Source organism: Pseudonaja textilis, chromosome 1, assembly GCF_049901715.1.
Source record: "Pseudonaja textilis isolate UNSWEBS1 chromosome 1, rPseTex1.2, whole genome shotgun sequence".
NCBI classification, from domain to species: Eukaryota; Metazoa; Chordata; class Lepidosauria; order Squamata; family Elapidae; genus Pseudonaja; species Pseudonaja textilis.
The window spans coordinates 184,552,609-184,570,544 of NC_141990.1; the positions used below are offsets into that span (position 1 = coordinate 184,552,609).

At 43.0% G+C, this 17,936-nt stretch overlaps 1 protein-coding gene and 1 long non-coding RNA gene across 2 annotated transcripts in view; both read left to right on the forward strand.

The window, feature by feature from the left end:
- The first annotated feature begins 208 nt into the window (after positions 1-208).
- Positions 209-7,957, forward strand: LOC113433896 (uncharacterized). Its single transcript, XR_015740747.1, has 4 exons — positions 209-336; positions 6,275-6,351; positions 7,258-7,371; positions 7,835-7,957. It is a non-coding gene; the product is annotated as an uncharacterized LOC113433896 (long non-coding RNA).
- A 6,972-nt stretch (positions 7,958-14,929) lies between these two features.
- The window catches only part of NFE2L2 (NFE2 like bZIP transcription factor 2), a 38,196-nt gene continuing 35,189 nt past the window's right edge, over positions 14,930-17,936 (forward strand). Inside the window, exon 1 of the mRNA XM_026697013.2 lies at positions 14,930-15,103. Coding sequence (XP_026552798.1) covers positions 15,083-15,103 — 21 coding nt within the window. The 5' untranslated portion in view covers positions 14,930-15,082. The remainder of the gene's footprint in view (positions 15,104-17,936) is intronic.

Genomic DNA, 17,936 nt, shown 5'->3' on the forward strand with positions numbered 1-17,936 from the left:
GGGAGAATACTTTTAACACCAGAAACTGAAATTACTTAAACAAAATCACAAGTGTCAAAGTGTGGATTCGGCATCTTGGTTCTTCCTGGTTTTCCCCTTGAAAATTTTTTTTGCTGTAGAACTGGAATATCTAATTTTGCTTTAGTAAAATGAGGAAATTCATTTCTTCTGTTTTCAATGTTAACTTTTTCATACAGGAAAAAACGAAGAAATGTTACATTCCTTGTGGTTCAACAACTTGAAAAACAAGTATTACATGTATTTTAAACTAGCTCACTCTGTGGATGTCCTTGAACTTTGATGTTTATTGCCACTGACCATGGGCTCTGCTGCCAGGTGGGAACTACAATTTATTTATTTGTTTGTTTGTTTATTTATTTATTTGATTTGTCAATCGCTTACAAAAGAATAGGTATAAGTATATACATAGTTATGAATACATGAAATGGGTACATATAAGAAAAATAAAAGAAACAATAGGACAGGGATGGTAGGCATGTTGGTGCACTTATGCACGCCCCCTGCAGACCTCTTAGGAAAGGGGTGAGGTCAATAGTAGACAGTCTTAGGTTAAAGTTTTTGGGGTTTGGGGAAGAAACCAAAGAGTCAGGTAGAGTATTCCAGACATTGACCACTCTGTTGCTGAAGTCATATGTCCTGCAATCAAGTTTGGTTAACCTTGAGTTTGTATCTATTGTGTGTTCTTGTGTTGTTATGCTTGAAGCTGAAGTATTCATTGACAGATAGGACATTGCAATGTGTGATTTTTATATACCATACTTAGATCAGACCAAAGATGGCATAATTCAAGGTTTTCTAAGTCTAGAATTTCAAGTCTGGTGGCATAAGGTATTCTACAACGAGTAGAGAACTCTTCTTGTGAAATATTTCTGGACTTTCTCAGCTGTGCTAATATCAGATACATAATGTGGGTTCCAGACTGAGGAGCTGTATTCGAGTATTGGTCTACCAAATGTTTTGCATGCTCTAGTTAGTAGTGTGATATTACCAGAGAAAAAGCTACGTAGGATTAGATTAACAACTCTTAATGCCTTTTTGGCTATGTAGTTACAATAGGCTCTAGCACTTAGATCATTAGAGAGGAGTATTCCAAGGTCCTTTACAGAGCTTCAACAAAGTCTTGACTATTCAGCTGGTATTTTATTTTCTGATTTTTTTTTTGCTAATATATAAGACAGAGCATTTATTTGTTGAGATTTGAAGTTGCCATTTGTTTGACCATTCTGATACATAGTCAAGGACTTTTTGAAGGATAGCAGTATTGTCTGTGGTATTGAACAGCTTTACATCATCAGCAAAGAGAATGCAGTTGCTCTTAATATGATCACAGAGGTCATTTATGTAGAGTATGAAGAGAGTTGGTCCTAGAACACTGCCTTGGGGGACACCACTATTGACAGATACAGAATTTGATAGGACACTCCCATTTGACCATTTGTTGTCTGTTTGACAGGAATGCTTCTATCCAGTTATGCAGTTGTCCAGAGATACCATAAGATTTTAGTTTTAGGAGTAGTATGTTGTGTACCACTGAATCAAAGGCTTTACAGAAGTCTATGTAGATTGCGTCTATTGTTTTGCCCTGATTGAGTTGTGTTGTCCATATATTTTTGCAGTGTAAGAGTTGCAGATTACAGGATAGTTCTTTTCTGAAACCAAATTGTATATTGGAGAGTAGGTTGTTTGTCTCTAAGTGGAGGATAATGGATTGGTTAATAATTGATTCCATGACTTTACAGGTGATGCAGCATAAAGAGATTGGTCTGTAATTTTCAACTAGGCTGGGGTCTCCCTTTTTGAAGATGGGGATGACCGTGGCTTTTGACCATAGGTTAGGCAAGGAGCTGGTCCTGAAAGATTATGCTTAGAGGTCCGGCTATGGCAGTGGATAGCTTTTTTAAGAAGTAGGCACATATTCCGTCCTGTCCAATAGATAGCGACGGTTTAAGATTGCATAGTGCTTTTTCAACATTGTCTTCTGTAAAATCGATATGTATTAGATCATTGTATTTTCTGTGGTTCGGCTAGGAAATATTGGGCATGAACCATTGCTGTTTACAAATACTGAGCCAAATAATGTACTAAAGATGTTAGCTTTAATGGTGTCGTCGTTGCAGTCTTTACCATTAGGTCCTTTCAGGGCGGGATGGACCTTGAGTCTTTTAGTTTGTTGTTTACAAAATTGTAAAAAGCATGGGTTGAATTGGTGCATAGAAGGTTTTCCTCTTGTTTAATGTGATAATTGGTGCATTCAGTCTTTATCTGGTGGCATAAATTTTTGTATCGGCTTTTGAAATTGGCAACGTGACCAGATTTGCTTTTCTGCCAGAGTGATCTCTTTTTGGATTGAAGTTTCCTTATTGTTATGGGTAATCTGTTTTGTTTTGTTTTGAGTGTTGTTGTTGGTACATATAGTTTGATGACTCTTTTGACTTCAAGTAAAAATACGTTGTAATGGTCTTCAACAGTATTGCATCCTTTGAATAGAGATTGCCAGTCAAGGGATGAGAGATCGTTATCTATAAGATCATAGTTGCCTTTTTTGAAGTTATAATTGGGGATTACGTCATTGTGATGATTTTTGTGTGGGCGTATGTTGAGAAAAAAGTCAATCATATTGTGGTCACTGTTGGAAAAGGGTTCTTTAGTTTGTATTCTGTAAATTAAATTCAAACTATTGCAGAAGATGAGATCAAGGCAGTTGCTAAGTGTAGTATTGTTGGTTACTAGTTTTTCCAGTCCCAGATTTGTAAAAGCATTGTAGAAGGTTGCATGTATGGGTTCAGTTGTACATTTGTTTAGGGTCCAGTTAATATGAGGTAGATTGAAGTCACCAAGAAAGATAAAAGCATGTGGGCAGGATGTTGCCCATGTTAGTATTGAATTTAGCTTGTTTACATGTTCGATGTCATAATCAGGTGCTCTGTAACATAGTAAGAGTCGAAATGTGATATTTAAGGATAGTTCACAGATGAAGGTCTCAGGAAGAGCAAGCTCCTGGGTAACTTGGATGTTTTTTAGATGTCAGGACTTTTTATAGAAGATAGCAACACCACCTCCTCTACAAATTTCATGATCTGATCGGTAAACATGATAGTCTCTTACTGTGGTAATGGAGTCAGGGAGAGATGCGTTGAACCATGTTTCACAGACAAATATGATGTCGAATTTAGCCATATTTAGTAAGAGGAGAAATTCAGGTATTTTATTCACAAGGCTTCTTGCATTGAGTAGCTTGCATTTAAGGCCAGCTGTAGTTGGAATTGAAGTAGTTAGGGGCATGCGTGCCTAGTCTTGGGTGATGGTGGATTGGTTGAAGTAGGGCTGTGGTTGAAGGTTAAAGCTGAATTGCGGGTTGTGTGACTTACTTTTGATACAGTCAGCATGGTAGTCAATGTACAGGTCCTTCTCTCCATTGTCTAAACCAGTGGCCCCCAACCTTTTTTGTGCCACGGCCCGGTACCGGCATCACAAAATGATCCATGGCCCAGTAATGGCATCAGCACACATGACAAGGCAACGCGAGCCGAGCGACCAGCCAGCCAGCCGTCCCCGGCTTCTCCCCTCTACCTTCAACTCCTCCTTTGTACCTTTTTTGTATTTTTTTGTGCTTTCTTAATCTCCTCCGCCATCGGGACGGCGCTTCGTTCAAAGCCGCTCCCCCCCTTCGATGAAACTAAGGCGTGAGGATTCCTTCAGGACCCAAACGCCGCTTTCCAACTGGAAAAGCTCACCTGGAAGCACTTTCTCGTCGAAACAGGCATGATATTCCCCTCTGAAAAAAAAATCTGAAAAGTAGCCAGAGGTGCAGGGGTTGCCTAAGCACCTGCTAAGCATCCAATCAGCTCCCCGCCCTGACCTCAACTAACACCCCCCCTTTCTCTCTTTCCTCTCCCCCCCACCTCCCCTCCAGGTCTTCCCCAGCAACCCCTCCCTGCACGGAAGCCTCGGCTGGTGCTTTCGGGCTCTTCCTCGCCCTCCTGAATGAGATCCTCCGAGCTGCGGGCTAAAGGCGGCAGGGCTCCTCCAGGCTGATCACGGAGGCACCTGGTAGCTGGGGGGGAGGGGATGGAGAAGTGACCCAGGGCATGACGTGGGTCCACTTTCCTCCCCACGAAGAACTTTTTTGCATCCGGCACGGGTAGTTCAGCGAGAGGCGGCGGCTCTATAACCCCAAAGGCAGCTCTCGCCCGGCATCAGCGCGCATGCCCACACACAGAACACCCACTCAAACACCCACTCACTATCCCCACAGTGCGAGAATAACAGGAATAATAGTCTTCTTCCCCCCCCACTCCGCCCGCCACTAGCCTTGCGGTTGCGACTTGTGTCCCCGCTCCTCGGATCAGTTGTTCCTGCAACTGACTCCCGCTTCACACTTTTGAAAGAGCGAGAGCGGCCTGAGGAGTCATTGAAGCACGCCCTGTTGTGGGGGTGGGGGGAGAGAGAGAAAGGCGTATTATTACATGAGCCTTTTAAACTCGTGAGAATGGGCTTCCCGGGCAAAAACCGCTTATTTACATCTGGGCAGCCAGGAATCATTTGCAACACCGCTTAGCCTTCACCAGTCCTCTTTGCAAAGCGCCACCGCGGCTCTTCCTTTTTGCTTTTCCCTTCCTGAGGCAACGCGGGACTGGAGCCGCGTGGAGCTGCACCGGGCAGTAGCAACTCCTGACTCAGGGGGCCTCCGAGGGGAGGGGAAGGAGGAGAAGAAAAGTGGGGCTGATTTCTCTCCAAAAATCGGAATTCTGATTTTAGTCGGAAGAATATCATGTCTGTCGAAACAAGATGGCAGCACCCAGCAAACTGGCGGCCCGGTAGAAAATGATCCATGGACCGGTACCGGTACCGGTCCGGGGCCCGGTGGTTGGGGACCCCTGGTCTAGACGGTTTTTGAGTTCTGTGTGGAGTAAACAGGAATGGGCACGTTGCTGTATGGTTAGGTCAGGGCGAGAATGGAGGTTCTTATGGTTGGTGTTGCTTTTGGCAAGTGAATGTATAGTATAAATGAATTTATGTTTGCTTGATTCATTTTTGCAAATGACCCTGCAGAAGCGAGGGGCCACAGAGCCGTCTCTAGTTTTGAGCTCTCAGCCAATGCGGGAAATGTCAAGTATTTCATCAGGGGAGATAGTTGATGCTTGATAATCACTGATGATGTTTCGGACAGCTGATGTCATCATTGTCATTGATGTCCTCTAGACCAAATAAGATGGCGTTTGGACGTTTCCGTTCGCGCTCAACAGCTTCTCTGATGAGGATTGGGATATCATTATTTGTCTGATTTATGTTTTTTTGTGGATTGGGTTGTGGTTGTTGGGTAGAGATGTGGTTTGTAGCTATTGGATGTTCAGGTTTTTGCACTGTGTCTTTTTTTTTTCAAGGTTGGATAATCTTTCTTTTAAAGTGTCCAGGGATGCTACTATGGTGTCAAGGGATGTTATTCGTGTTTCTACGGTATCAACTCTTTCAAACAGATCCAATTTGGGTCTGCATGATTTGCAGAGATATGGAAATTCATTGGATGATTCTAGGTATTGAATCATTTGCTCGGGTAATCCCAAGCAGTCATGATGAGCGTATTTGTTACATAGAGAACATTTGATGGAATTTTCATTACAATCAAACTTGGGCTGGAGGGTTAATGAATTTGAGCATCAGGGAACACACTACTCTGAAAATGATTTCCAAAGTGGATTCAAGATAGAGCAAGGGTCTCCAACCTTGGCAACTTTAAGACTTTAACTTTAAGACAGAATTCTGGGAGTTGAAGTCCACAAGTCTTAAAGTTGCCAAGGTTGGAAACCCTTGAGATAGAGGATGCTTCACACAGCAGTCTGCTGATGAAGTGGGGTATAATTATAATTGCTTCCCCTAGCAATACAGGTAGTCCTTGACTTACGACCACACAATTTTTAGCCCAAAATTTATGTTGTTAAATGAGTTTTCCCCCATTTTACAACCTTTCTTGCCACAGTTATTAAGTGAATCACGGTTACTAACCATGAATCTGGCTTCCTCATTGACTTTGCTTGCCAGAAATTACAGAAAAGGTGCTGTGACCGTCATTAACTATGAATCAGTTGCCAAGTATCTGAATTTTGATCAGGTGACCAGGGAGATACAACCATAAGTGTGAAAAGTAAGTCACTTTTTTTCAGGACTGTTATAACTTTGAACGGTCACTAAATGAACTGTTGTAAGTCAAGAACTACCTGTACTTATTCTTTTTTATATGTGTATATTGTTCCAGTTCCCAGGCATTGGTGGTCCAAAGCAAAAACAGAAAAAGAAACAGTGTAACACAAAGAACATACAATAGTCATTAAGGTAAGAAATCATATTATATTATTATTATTATCATATTATATAAGGTAAAAATCATATTATATGCTAAGGCCCAAAGACGTTTTCCAGGTCTTTTTAAACAAAAGAGTCAAGCCCAGAATATTACAAGAAAATATTGTCATCAGAGGTGGTATTCAGGAGGTTCTGACCAGTTCTGCAGAACCGGCAGCGGAAATTTTGTGTACTTCAGAGAACTGGTGGTAACCTTCCCCTGGAGTGGGAAGGGAATGGGGATTTTACAGTATCCTTCCCCTGCTACGCCCACCAAGCCATGCCACGCCCACCAAGCCACACCCACAGAACTGGTAGTAAACATTTTTGAATCCCGCCACTGACTGTCATGTCCCATTCCTAGGGGCCAGGAACCCCAATAGAGCCTTTCTGATGATCAGACTGGATGAAGATAATATTGTGTAAGGTAATCCCTATATATCCCAACACCACACTGAAAGTTATTAAACACAAGTGGATCAAAAGCTACTCTCTTCGGGGAAGGATGAACATCTCTCAAAAGAATACTAACCATCTGAATCTAGCCATCCATGCCCCATTGCTGGCACCCAGCAAGACAATGATGAAGCCTACCTGTGGCAGAGCTCATACTAAAGACCTGACTATATACAATGGGCCCTGAACCTGAGGGTCTTTAGAAAGGCAGTTAAGACATTTCAAAGGTCTTTGAAGGGGAAAAACCCTACTGGTTATTTTAATCAATTGTGTTAGTTCAGCATTTTGCACATTTGGGTTACTTTAACGAGTTATAGCTTTGTTCCCCCCCCCCCGTTGTTTACTTTCTTGTATGACACCCAGGGTCATCTTATTTGAATTGCGGGGGCCATATGAATGCTTTGGGATAAAAATGTACTAAACCCTTTTCTGCTTCCTCAGATTCCACAAGCTCAAAAGCCTCCAGATCATAATGCAAGATGTTTGCCTGCTTACCTCACTTGGACATGCCAAAGCAAAAGAAATACAAGCTATTTTACCTAGAAGAAACCATGGGTATTTTGCCTCACCTGTCTAAGTCACTCAGAAAAGGGCCTCCAGTAGGAGAGGATAGACATGGGAGAGTCTTAAAGCTTTGCTGTTCTTATTGCCAAAGTAGGCTCAGAGCTGACTCGTATCAGTGGTCCACTTCTGGTTTTATATGATGGCTGTCTAGGTATCTTTTCAGTTGCTTCATCTTCTTGCAAAGTGAAGCTGCATGTGATGGGCAGATGGAGAAAGGCCACCAGGTAACCTTGTCCAACGCTATAGTTGCCTCCCTATTTTTCTTCTTGTGCCATATCTGTCATTGGATGTTGGCGATCCTATTTTTATCAATAGTCACACGAAAAAGGGCTGTTGAGTTTTGTCCAAACCAGTCTCTTAGATATTGAAGGCATGACGATCTTCTTCTGCCTAGATCTTGTTTGCTTTTAATCTTTCCTTGGAGGATTAAGTGAAGTATTCTATATTTTTCTAGGTGTCGCATCACATGTCCAAGTGCCTCCATATACTAGAGAGTAACTAAGAATGGACAGAATCTACCTACAAATTATCAGGAAAATCCCCAAAGCCTCTGCCATATGGGGCAGGCTATTCTAATAGGTTGTTCATCTTTGTTGAAATTCAGAGCAGCTCTTTCTCTATTCTTCTATTATCTCCAATGTCTCCATATCGGCACTTATCATTGTCTATTCTACTTCTTTCTGCAAAGGAATCACAGCCTGTCACAACCAGTTCCTTGTCATTTTGATTCCTTGAGGTTGAATCCCAATTTTTTTTTTTTTTTTGTAAAAAAGCTGGAACACACTTCCTCACTAGTCCAACACATGAAAGCAACAGGTCATAGCACTGACTTCAATGGCACCAAAACCCTAGCCACTATAGAAAACCCCAGCTACAGAATTATCAGAGAAGCCATAGAGATTGTAAACAGACCTGAAAGCATGAATAGAAGAGATGATTCCACCAGACTGTCAATTATTTGGAAGCCTGCACTCACTCACAAACAAAAACTCCACACCATAAGCCAGGCAAACACCTGGGCACAAATAGATCCCCCCTGATACCTCCACACCCCAACCAGGCACCCAGACGAAACCTAGCTTCCTAATAAATGATAGCCGTCCATTTACTCGGAGCCAAGCTGCACTAAAAGCCTCCAATACAGGAAACACAATGTTGCCAGCCAATCAAGACAAAAAAAGCCACAAAACAGACAGAAGATATTAGAAACACCAATCAAGCAGAACACAGCAAACTCCAAGACCAATAAACACAGACCAAGACTCCCAACTAATCAGGATGAAGAAAATACCATTCTGGCACAGCAGTAGGCTAGCCCCAAATTTAAAACAGAAATGGCTGTGAAAGTCCGATTCACAGACGAACACAATACAGAAGCCTGAGGATGGCAGATGAGATTCTGCCGAAACGTTGCTACAACTTTAAAAGCATAACTATAATGACGTGGGAAAATATCCGAACAAAGCTGAATACCATACATGTAAGTACCCACGGAAACTTAAGAATATATAGATAGATAGATAGATAGATAGATAGAGAGATAGAGAGAGAGAGAGAGAGAGAGAGAGAGAGAGAGAGATGGCAGATGATGTTTCTACTGGAAACCTGATAACAAAAATGCCTAAGTTGATAAGAAAAGATAGTGACATAAATATTACTATCTGAATAGATAATTGAAGAATTACTGTAAGGATCCTATGGACCCAACTGTTAACTACACACTTCAGGAGAATCATTATTAAAGATAATGTCCTGGAGAAAAAGTTGGGGGTCCTGAATTCTGCTTCCTGGAAGTCTCACTTTCCACCTAGTAGTAGGGAATTTGTCTAGGGCCTTTCCTGTTTGCCCAATCTTCCACTGAATCCAGGATTTGTTTTTCAATATTTAATTGCATAACCTGATGACAAACAACTCTATATCTGAAATCAAGGTATTGCCACAGAGTTTGGAGAAGCTATTGAACAGGTAAAATAGGCTTACATCCTACAAATGGAATTCCTGGAGTACGAGACTCCCAAATTATTCTATTTCCGTTTTTATGTAAAAGGCAAATGAGAGTTGCTGTTGCCATTCTAACTAGGATATAACTGCTTATTAAAATAAGTTGGATAAGCTTAGGCAGGTTCCAGAGGCTACCTGAACAACAGACAAATAGCTGTTTCTTTTCTTGCCTCTGAGAATAGAACTATGGAGCAATGAATCATAGACCAGCCACTTCTTCCAGTTACAGACTAAACTGATAATGCAAGTTATCAAATGTCTTAAATGAAAAACAAACTTGTTTCTTGGGCATTAGCTTTGTGCTAATTACACATAGTGATGAGCATTATGCTAATTATGCATAAGAATCGGACCCCGTTCATGGCCCTCCAGATATTGCTGAACTAGATTTCTAAGCACCTGTTAGTTTGGGACACACTGCCTGGGACTGGTAGGAATTGTATTCAGTAATATCAGGCAGCCATAGATTCTCCATCCCTGATAGGTACTCTTACTTACCAATTCTTAATCTTTTAGGGAATGTTAGTAAGCCTATACTTGGTCAAAACATGGTACCCACACACAAAGGAATGCCCTGATATGCTGAAAGCTTTCCATGTTTTTGCTAAACTGTTTATCAGAAAGATGTTGCTCCGTACCTCCTCTCTCTGAGCCTCTGGGCTAATTTAATCTCCATTAGCAAACTGATAATGCCTCTTGTGAGGATCTGGATTTTGTTTGGACAGGTGGCTGTTGGCAATGGTCATTGTATAACAGTAACCAATTTGCAATTCAATCCACATTTATTGTGCTGTTACTCCACCAGCCTCTGGCAGCATTGCAAAGGTATTGTCAACAATCCAATTGGGTGAATTGTTGCGTGATATTTCACCATGTGCACACCTCTCTGGGTTCACTCAGTCTAAATTTTCAGAACATTTAACTAAAGAAAAAGCAAATGAAATGAAAAGTCCTGCATTAGGTGGCCACTCTTGCTATAAGTAAATGTTGGTTTTGAAAAAGCTGCAACATAAGAGACTAGAAAAATAATGCATGTGTTCCCACCCCTAATTTATCCCACTACCAATTGCTGTTACCAACTAATTTATCCCTGTTCCCATGGATTCCAAGACAGTGTTTCCTCTCACATAAAGCCACATTATTCCTTAAACACGCGGATGATTAGGGAATGATAACATATCACCAACATGTTATGTACCCAAAGGTTTGATGTAATGCCAACTGTATGGCCTTAAAATGCCAAGTAAATTAGCTTTTAAGTTTCTACTGTTGTCTTTTGCCCCATTAAAATCTATTTGATTTGTGAAGTGTCCTAAACATTATTTCACACCAAGATGTTTACTGGTTTAAGCAGCATTGTCATATAATTTATAACTTATTATAACATATGCTACAGAAAGGAAAGCTTCATCTGCCAATAGATGATCTAAAGCAGCAGTTGTCAACTGGTGGGCCTTGAGAAAATTTTGGTGGGCCACAGAGAAATCTCACCCCCAGAGAACCCCCCCCCCCAAAGTAATTAATCCAGGCTGCACAGAAACACAAGGCTGTGCCGCCCACATGGCCCGTGGGAACCCTCCCTGCCCACTCACTCCTTACCCGGCAAACTTGCCTGCTAAATTGCTATTTTTGCTTTTTCCAACCATCATCTGTTCTGCTGTGCCGGGAGATTTAGATTAGCTAGGAAGCAGGAAATGGTTGGATTTCTTGCTTTCTAGCTAGTCTTCAGATCTTCGGCTCTGCTTTTAAGCACAGCCGAACCTCCCTTAGGACTGAAGGTTCTATTATTCAGTGCTGACTCCTGGCAAGCAAATTTTATGTGACAGACTGAGCTAGCCAATGGCAGATAGATCACTGAATGATTGTGTCAGCAACTCGATCTGCCTGCCTGCTTTGCCTGGTTTTGGATAAAAGTTGCTTTTTTAAATAAAAAATTCAATATTTACATACTTGGTGTGTTGTGAGTTTTGTGAGTTTGCTTGCAAGCAAATTTTATGTGATAGGCTGAGCTAGCTGATGGCAGATAGATTTCTGAATGAATCTGTGATTCTGTGAGCAACTTAATCTGCCTGCCTGCTTTGCCTGATTTTGGGTAAAAGTTGCTCTTTTTTATAAAAAATTCAATATTTATATAAATATTTATAATATTTACATACAAGCCATGCCCAGCTAGTGACATGACCAAGCCACACCCACAAATTAAGCCACACCCTTAGAACTGGTTAGTGGTCCCTGGGATTTAAAATTATGAGTTTGGTGGTCCCTGAGGTCCAAAAGGTTGGTGACCCCTGATCTAAAGGAGACCAGATTCATCCCCAAGAGCCTGCACCTGTGTTCAACAAGTGAAGAGACACACTGCAGAAAACATCCTGCAGAAAGCACAGATATACAACACAGTCCTTTCAGCAATTCCAAGAAGCCTCCACACCTATTTGCACTACTGAGGTGACCCTGAGGACAAAGTGGCCTCTCTAAAAGTGGCCTCTCTAAAAGAATGCAAATGACCAGCTGTCTGCAAGGAATATAAATCCTTCTATTCCCCACCAGCCAGTCAGAGTTGAAGAAGCTTCTTGAATGAGAAGGGAAACATCTTCAAAGAAAAACCAGAAAGTCCAGTTGCCTCTTGAAAAAGCACCTTTGGGGCAACCATGACCTGGATGACTGAAGAATCTCCATAGACATTTAGATCTAAAGAATACCATCATATTAGAATTTGTAAACATTGGAGAAAATATTCTGATCCTTGAGAATGTTCAAAGGTCAAACGAGTAAGGAAGTGTTTAGAAGAGAATGCCAACCAACTTGACTATTTGATTTATGTAACAAAGTGTCTGCGCGACCTGACTTTTAGTACACCTTGTATTGCATACTAATTTACTAATGTTTGTATGCTGTGGCTGGCAAGCAGGCTGGAGGCCTCAGAATGGTTTGACATTACATTAAAACATCTCGCAAATATTGTTTTTCCCTCCTGCAAGTGATTCATCTTTTATACACATCACTGCCACGGCAATAAAGATTACTAATCTTGTTTGCATACCACAATATTCTTCAAATTTTCTGTTTATACACGTTGTGATAAGTTCTTACGAAAACCAGTACATTATTTTATCTATTTATAATACTTTATCCCTACTTTCCACTGAGGAAGGCAGAGTACATTAACCCCATCCTTTCCTCTTCTGCTCACCCCCAACACTGGAACTGTGTGTTATAATCTTGAAAGCTAATAACTGTGCCAGAATTAATCATTGAGCTTCAGGACTGATTTCAATTTTGAACTTCAGTCTCCCGCATCCTAGACTAGCATTCTGAATTGCTATATTATGCTGGTTCATGTCCCAATGAGACAGACTATGATTCTCATAGCTTGTATAAATGGCTTATTTAGTTTGGGTTTACTGTGTTGAGGGAAACTTGTTGATTTGCAGACTGGTTATGTATTAATGTGGAATATCTATTTATTACATTTATATGTTGTTTATCTCACTGTCATGGGACTATGGTCAGCTTACACCATCATAAAAGCACAATCTAAAAACCACAAAAGCATTTAAAATTGTGATTAGGAAAATATTAGAATGTGCAGAAATGTGCAGCTTGCTATAAAGGAGAAAGAACAAACTGAATATTATATGACATGGGAGCTATGTTATGGGTGGTTGGAGAATAAAAACAGAAGTGAGAAATAAATGGAGATTAGTGAAATATATGTTAAGATAAAGACATAAACAATATGGTTATTATTAATATTACTATACCTAATATATTTTCATTAAAAGATATGTTAGGAGAGATAAATAGAATTATAATGCTGATTATTGTAATTATCCTTACGATTTATATTGACTGTTTCCTAGTATGATTTGATTGCTTATTGTACCTTATGACTATCGTGTTGTACCTGATGATTCTTGATGAATGTATCTTTTCTTTTATGTACACTGAAAGCATTTGCACCAAGACAAATTCCTTGTGTGTCCAATCACATTTGGCCAATAAAGAATAAAGAATTCTAAGATTAGAGAATTATTATCAATGTAATGAATACTGTAAATTTTGATTATAATAGCACAGACATTTGTACCCGAGGACACAGTTTAATGGAAGATGATATGTTCAAGTTAAAAAAATAACTTATTTTTAAAAAAGCATTTAAAACAACATTTGTGAATTATTTATCACTGCTCATCTTTCAACCAACTATGGGCACATTAAAACAATATGAAAAGATTTATTGACATCTCCTTGAGAATAGGTTTATTCCCCCCACCCCCTGCCTCTTTTTTGGGTACCTTCTTGTGTTGACCTTTCATGACTGCCTGGCCAATCCCTGCACTTTGCTTGGTAAGGTTTTCGAAGTGGTTGCCATAGCTTGCTTTCTAGGGCTGAGTGTGAGTGAGTGGCTCAAGGTCACCCAGCTGGCTTCATTTTCACCAAGACAAATTCCTTGTAGGTCCAATCACACTTGGCCAATAAAGAATTCTATTTATCGATTTCTATCTATTCATACCTAAGATGGGACTATAATTCTCTAGTTTCTAGACCGGTACCTGCACCAAACTGGCTCTCACCTACCCTATCTAGCTCTTTACAAAGAACGAGCCATATGAAGGTCTGGAAATTGAACACCATTGCTTCAGTTACTTCCGAAACTTATCATTTCAAAAGGTGGTTGTTGTTTTAAAAATAGCTCCTTCCAGCTTAAGGAAGGTGGAGATACAATTTATTTGGGATGGGATACCGACCCCTGCTTGAGATGCAAATATCTGCATTCTCAGGCTCTTTCAGAAGCTCCAGTCTAGTGGCTCATCCAGGCAAAGGTAAGTCCTATCAGCTGTCCAAGAGAGGCCACCAGCAGGTCCTGGGCTGGCCTTTTCTTGTGGACAACTCAAGTTGCTCTTGCAGTGGTGCCTCTTTCAGGCCTCCACTCCCTTCAGTCTGAAGCAGCCAAGTTAATGTTAGATCAGAGAAGAACTCATTTCTCTTCATAATTGGCTTTCACCTCCGTTGGTGGTGGTGGTGGTGGGGGCAAGTGACAAGGCATGTGGGCAAGACCCAGCTGCCTCCTCCACTGGAAGCCTAAAAAAGAGCAAGATTCCCCCCCCCCTCAAGAGTTGCCCCTCTGCTCCTTTAGGAGAGGAATCAAGAAAAGCAGCTGCAAACAGCAACCGCTGACTTCTCCCTGGGCCTTCTGGGTGGTGTCAATCCCACCCATCCCACCTTCCAAGCTGCTTCTTGAGACCTAGATTAACTTTGCCCTGGAAGGAACCGCTCCTCCCGCTTCTGCGGGCCTGTCCCGCCTCCTCAGGGGTGTCCAAGTTTGCCACAAGGACCTGAGGGGCTCCGGCTGCCACCCAAATAACCCTCCGGCGGGAGAGGCAGGGCGAATCGGCGGGGCTTCCGTGCACCCCCCGCAAGCCTGCTCCGGCGATCTGGGCTCCGCCAAGGAGGAGGGGCTCCTTCCTAAGCCGCCTTCCGCCTCTCGAGGCCAGCCAGTGGGTTCTGGAGGAGCGGAGCGGGGCGGGGCAGCCGGCGGTTTCCCGGCAGTCTGGGACGTAGGAAGAACGGAGGGCCGAGAAAGCGGCTGGCTGGCTGGGCGCGGTGAAGTTCAGTGGGCGGCGGCCGACTAGCTCAGTCGTCTGGGAACGGGAAGTTTTAAGACGTTGCTGCTGGCTGCCGTGGCCGGCGCCGGTTCCCCATGGAAGTCGAGATGCCGCAGGTGAGATCCAGCTACCCCGCGGGCCGGCAGGGGACTCTAGAGAGAGCAAGCAGAGGGTCGTGGTCGAGGCGGGCATTTCCCCAGCGGAGCATTCCAAAGAGCGGGAGTTTTGGGGTGGGTGGGTGGGGAGAGACTTTACAGAGAATTTACTTCTCTAAGTTGGACCCGGAGGTCGCGTTAAGCGGAAGAAGCGCCGCCCACTCTTCCCGCTTCCCCCCACCTCCCCGGCAGCTAACGCTGGACTCTCTGGCTTCAGCCTAGCCCCGCCCTCCTGTCGTGATGTAACAATCACGTTGCTCCGCGCTGACTCATCGGCGCCTCTGCTGGTCTGGTCGGGGGAGTTGAAGGAGTGGGAAAGGCCTGAGGCTGCGCAGGGGGCGTGACTGTAAAATAGAATAGAGCTGGAAGGGACCTTGGAGGTCTTCTAGTCCAGCCCCCCCTTGCTCAAAGCAGGAGACCCTATATAGTACCATATTTCAGTCAAGTGGCCGTCCGGTCTCTTCTTAAAAACCTGCAAGTGATGAAGCCCCCCCAGCTCTTGTGGATGAAGCGGCGGGTCCCCGACGGGAAGTTATTTTAATACGTTTTGTCCTTCCTCCAGTCCTTCCTTTGTAAGCGATGCCTGCAATTGGGATTTTTAAGAGGGGGCCTGCAGCTTACCACCCACCCGCCCCGCCTCCAAATAACTGCAGAGGCTGAAGGTTTGAGGGCAGGGTTGGCTGCGGTTCCACAGGAAGCTTGACGCAAAGCAAGAGTTCGTTTGAGAGTTTTACTTTACACAACTTATACAAATGCGGCGTCTTCCGTATTGTGATGGATACCAATGCACGGCTTGTTGTATGGTGACTTTTGGCGCGCTCGCGGAAGGCTGGGCGCTACCGAGGGCTACCGTTCTCCCACATCGCTGGCCCTTGCACCTCAAAGAGTTCCAACTCCTGGGTTAATACAGCGTGCAAAGTCTTATTGTAAATTCCTCTTCCGTGTTACGTAATGAATGTGTTGAAGCTTCTGATAGCCACCTTGTGACAAAGTGCAGGCTAGTAGAGGTCTTCCTACATAGTTTCAGCCCTGAGGTTTCTTCCCCTCCCCATCCGGAACTGTCTGGTAAAAGATGATAAAAACAGGGCTTGGGCTAAATATCTTTAAGCCATTTGCAATGTCAAAGTCCTTCAAAGAGCAGAAAGGGTGAGAGAATGAGAGGAAAAATAGGTTTGTTGTGGCCCAAATCCTGGTGACTTTTTCCCCCCATCTTGGGTTATGTATGTGTTTTCCATATGAATGATTGTGGTGTATTAAATGATAATTTAATTTGGAGGATCCTATGCATGAAATTACCATAAAAGAGGAAAAAAGCAGGCATTTTGTAAAGACTACATAAAAGTTTATTTTGCTATTGTGAAATGGGTCAGGAACCAGGTATATACTGTCTAGTCCAGGGGTCACCCACCTTTTGGACCTCAGGGACCACCAAACTCATAATTTTAAATCTTGCAGACCACTAATATGAATTTTGAATGATGGTGGCTTGCTAAGGTTGAGGGGGGGGAGGGAGAGAGAGAGATCCAATCTAACCTCGGAGGGCTGGCGGTGATATTCTCCCCCTCCATCCCTCCCTCCCTCCCTCCCTTCCAAGGCAGCCACATTCCTAACCTGCTTTTCATCTCCGTTTGGGGGGGGAGAGGGAGAAATATCCAATCTAACTTTGGAGGGGTGGTTGTGATGTTCTCTCTCTCTCTCTCTCTCTCTCTCTCTCACACACACACACACACACACACACACACACACACACACACACGTCCCTCACACACCCCACCCCCTCCAAGGCAGCCACATTCTTAACCTTTTCAGCTCTTTCTCAAGGGGGGAGAGAGAGAGAGAGAGATCCAATCTAACATAGGAGGGCTGGTGGTGTGGTTTTCTCTCTCTCTCCCTCAGTTGGTAGGAAAATAGGGTGGGGAATTTTCCTGCAGACTTTTTGGGGGATTTTCCCAGGGTCTCTGCAGGCAGAAACCCAGAAAATCCCCCAAAAAGTCTGCAGGAAAATTCCCCACCCCGTTTTCCTACTGATCGATCATTCTTTGCCATCTCCAGCTCCATTCTCAGGGGGAGGGGAGAGAGAGAGAGAGAGAGAGAGAGAGACTTTTGACTTCATGCAAGGAAAGCAGTGGAAGCAGCAGAAGTCTTTCTTTTTCTCCCTCAAACTTCACTAGAAATGAGTCTTTGCCGGTACAGCCTCCTGGAGTAGGATACCTTGCAGGGTCCCAAGGACTCATTTCTGGCGGACTTTGGGGGAGAGAAAGAAAGATTTTTGCTGCTTTCTTTGCATGCAGCCAAAAGCAGAAGAAGAAAGAAGCGGAAAGAAGCAGCCCGGTGGCCAAGCAAGGCGAGTGGGGCACCCTTTCCCCCCCTCCCCTCACTACTTCTTGTTGTTCGCAATGCAAGTGATGCAAGCCTTGTGTTCCCGTGGGCCATGTGGGTGTCACAGCCTTGTGTTCCTGCGCAGCCTGGATTAATTGCTTTGAGGGGTGCTTTGGGGGTGACATTTCTCTGAGGACCACCAAAATTTTCTCGCGGCCCACCGGTTGGCAACCACTGGTCTAGACACTAAAGGCTAGAAAAGGATTTAAAGTTGTATTTTCTCACGTCAGAATTTACTTGAAATATAGATGTGCTGCATTGATTGCCCTATGTGAACAAACATCCAAAACATTTATTTCAAATACTGACATGGTTAGTTTTAACATAATAAAAAGTATACTCTGCTTTTTGTCCCAATAAAATAAGTTTTACATTATTATCATCCATGACATGTTTACTCAGACATAAATCCTAT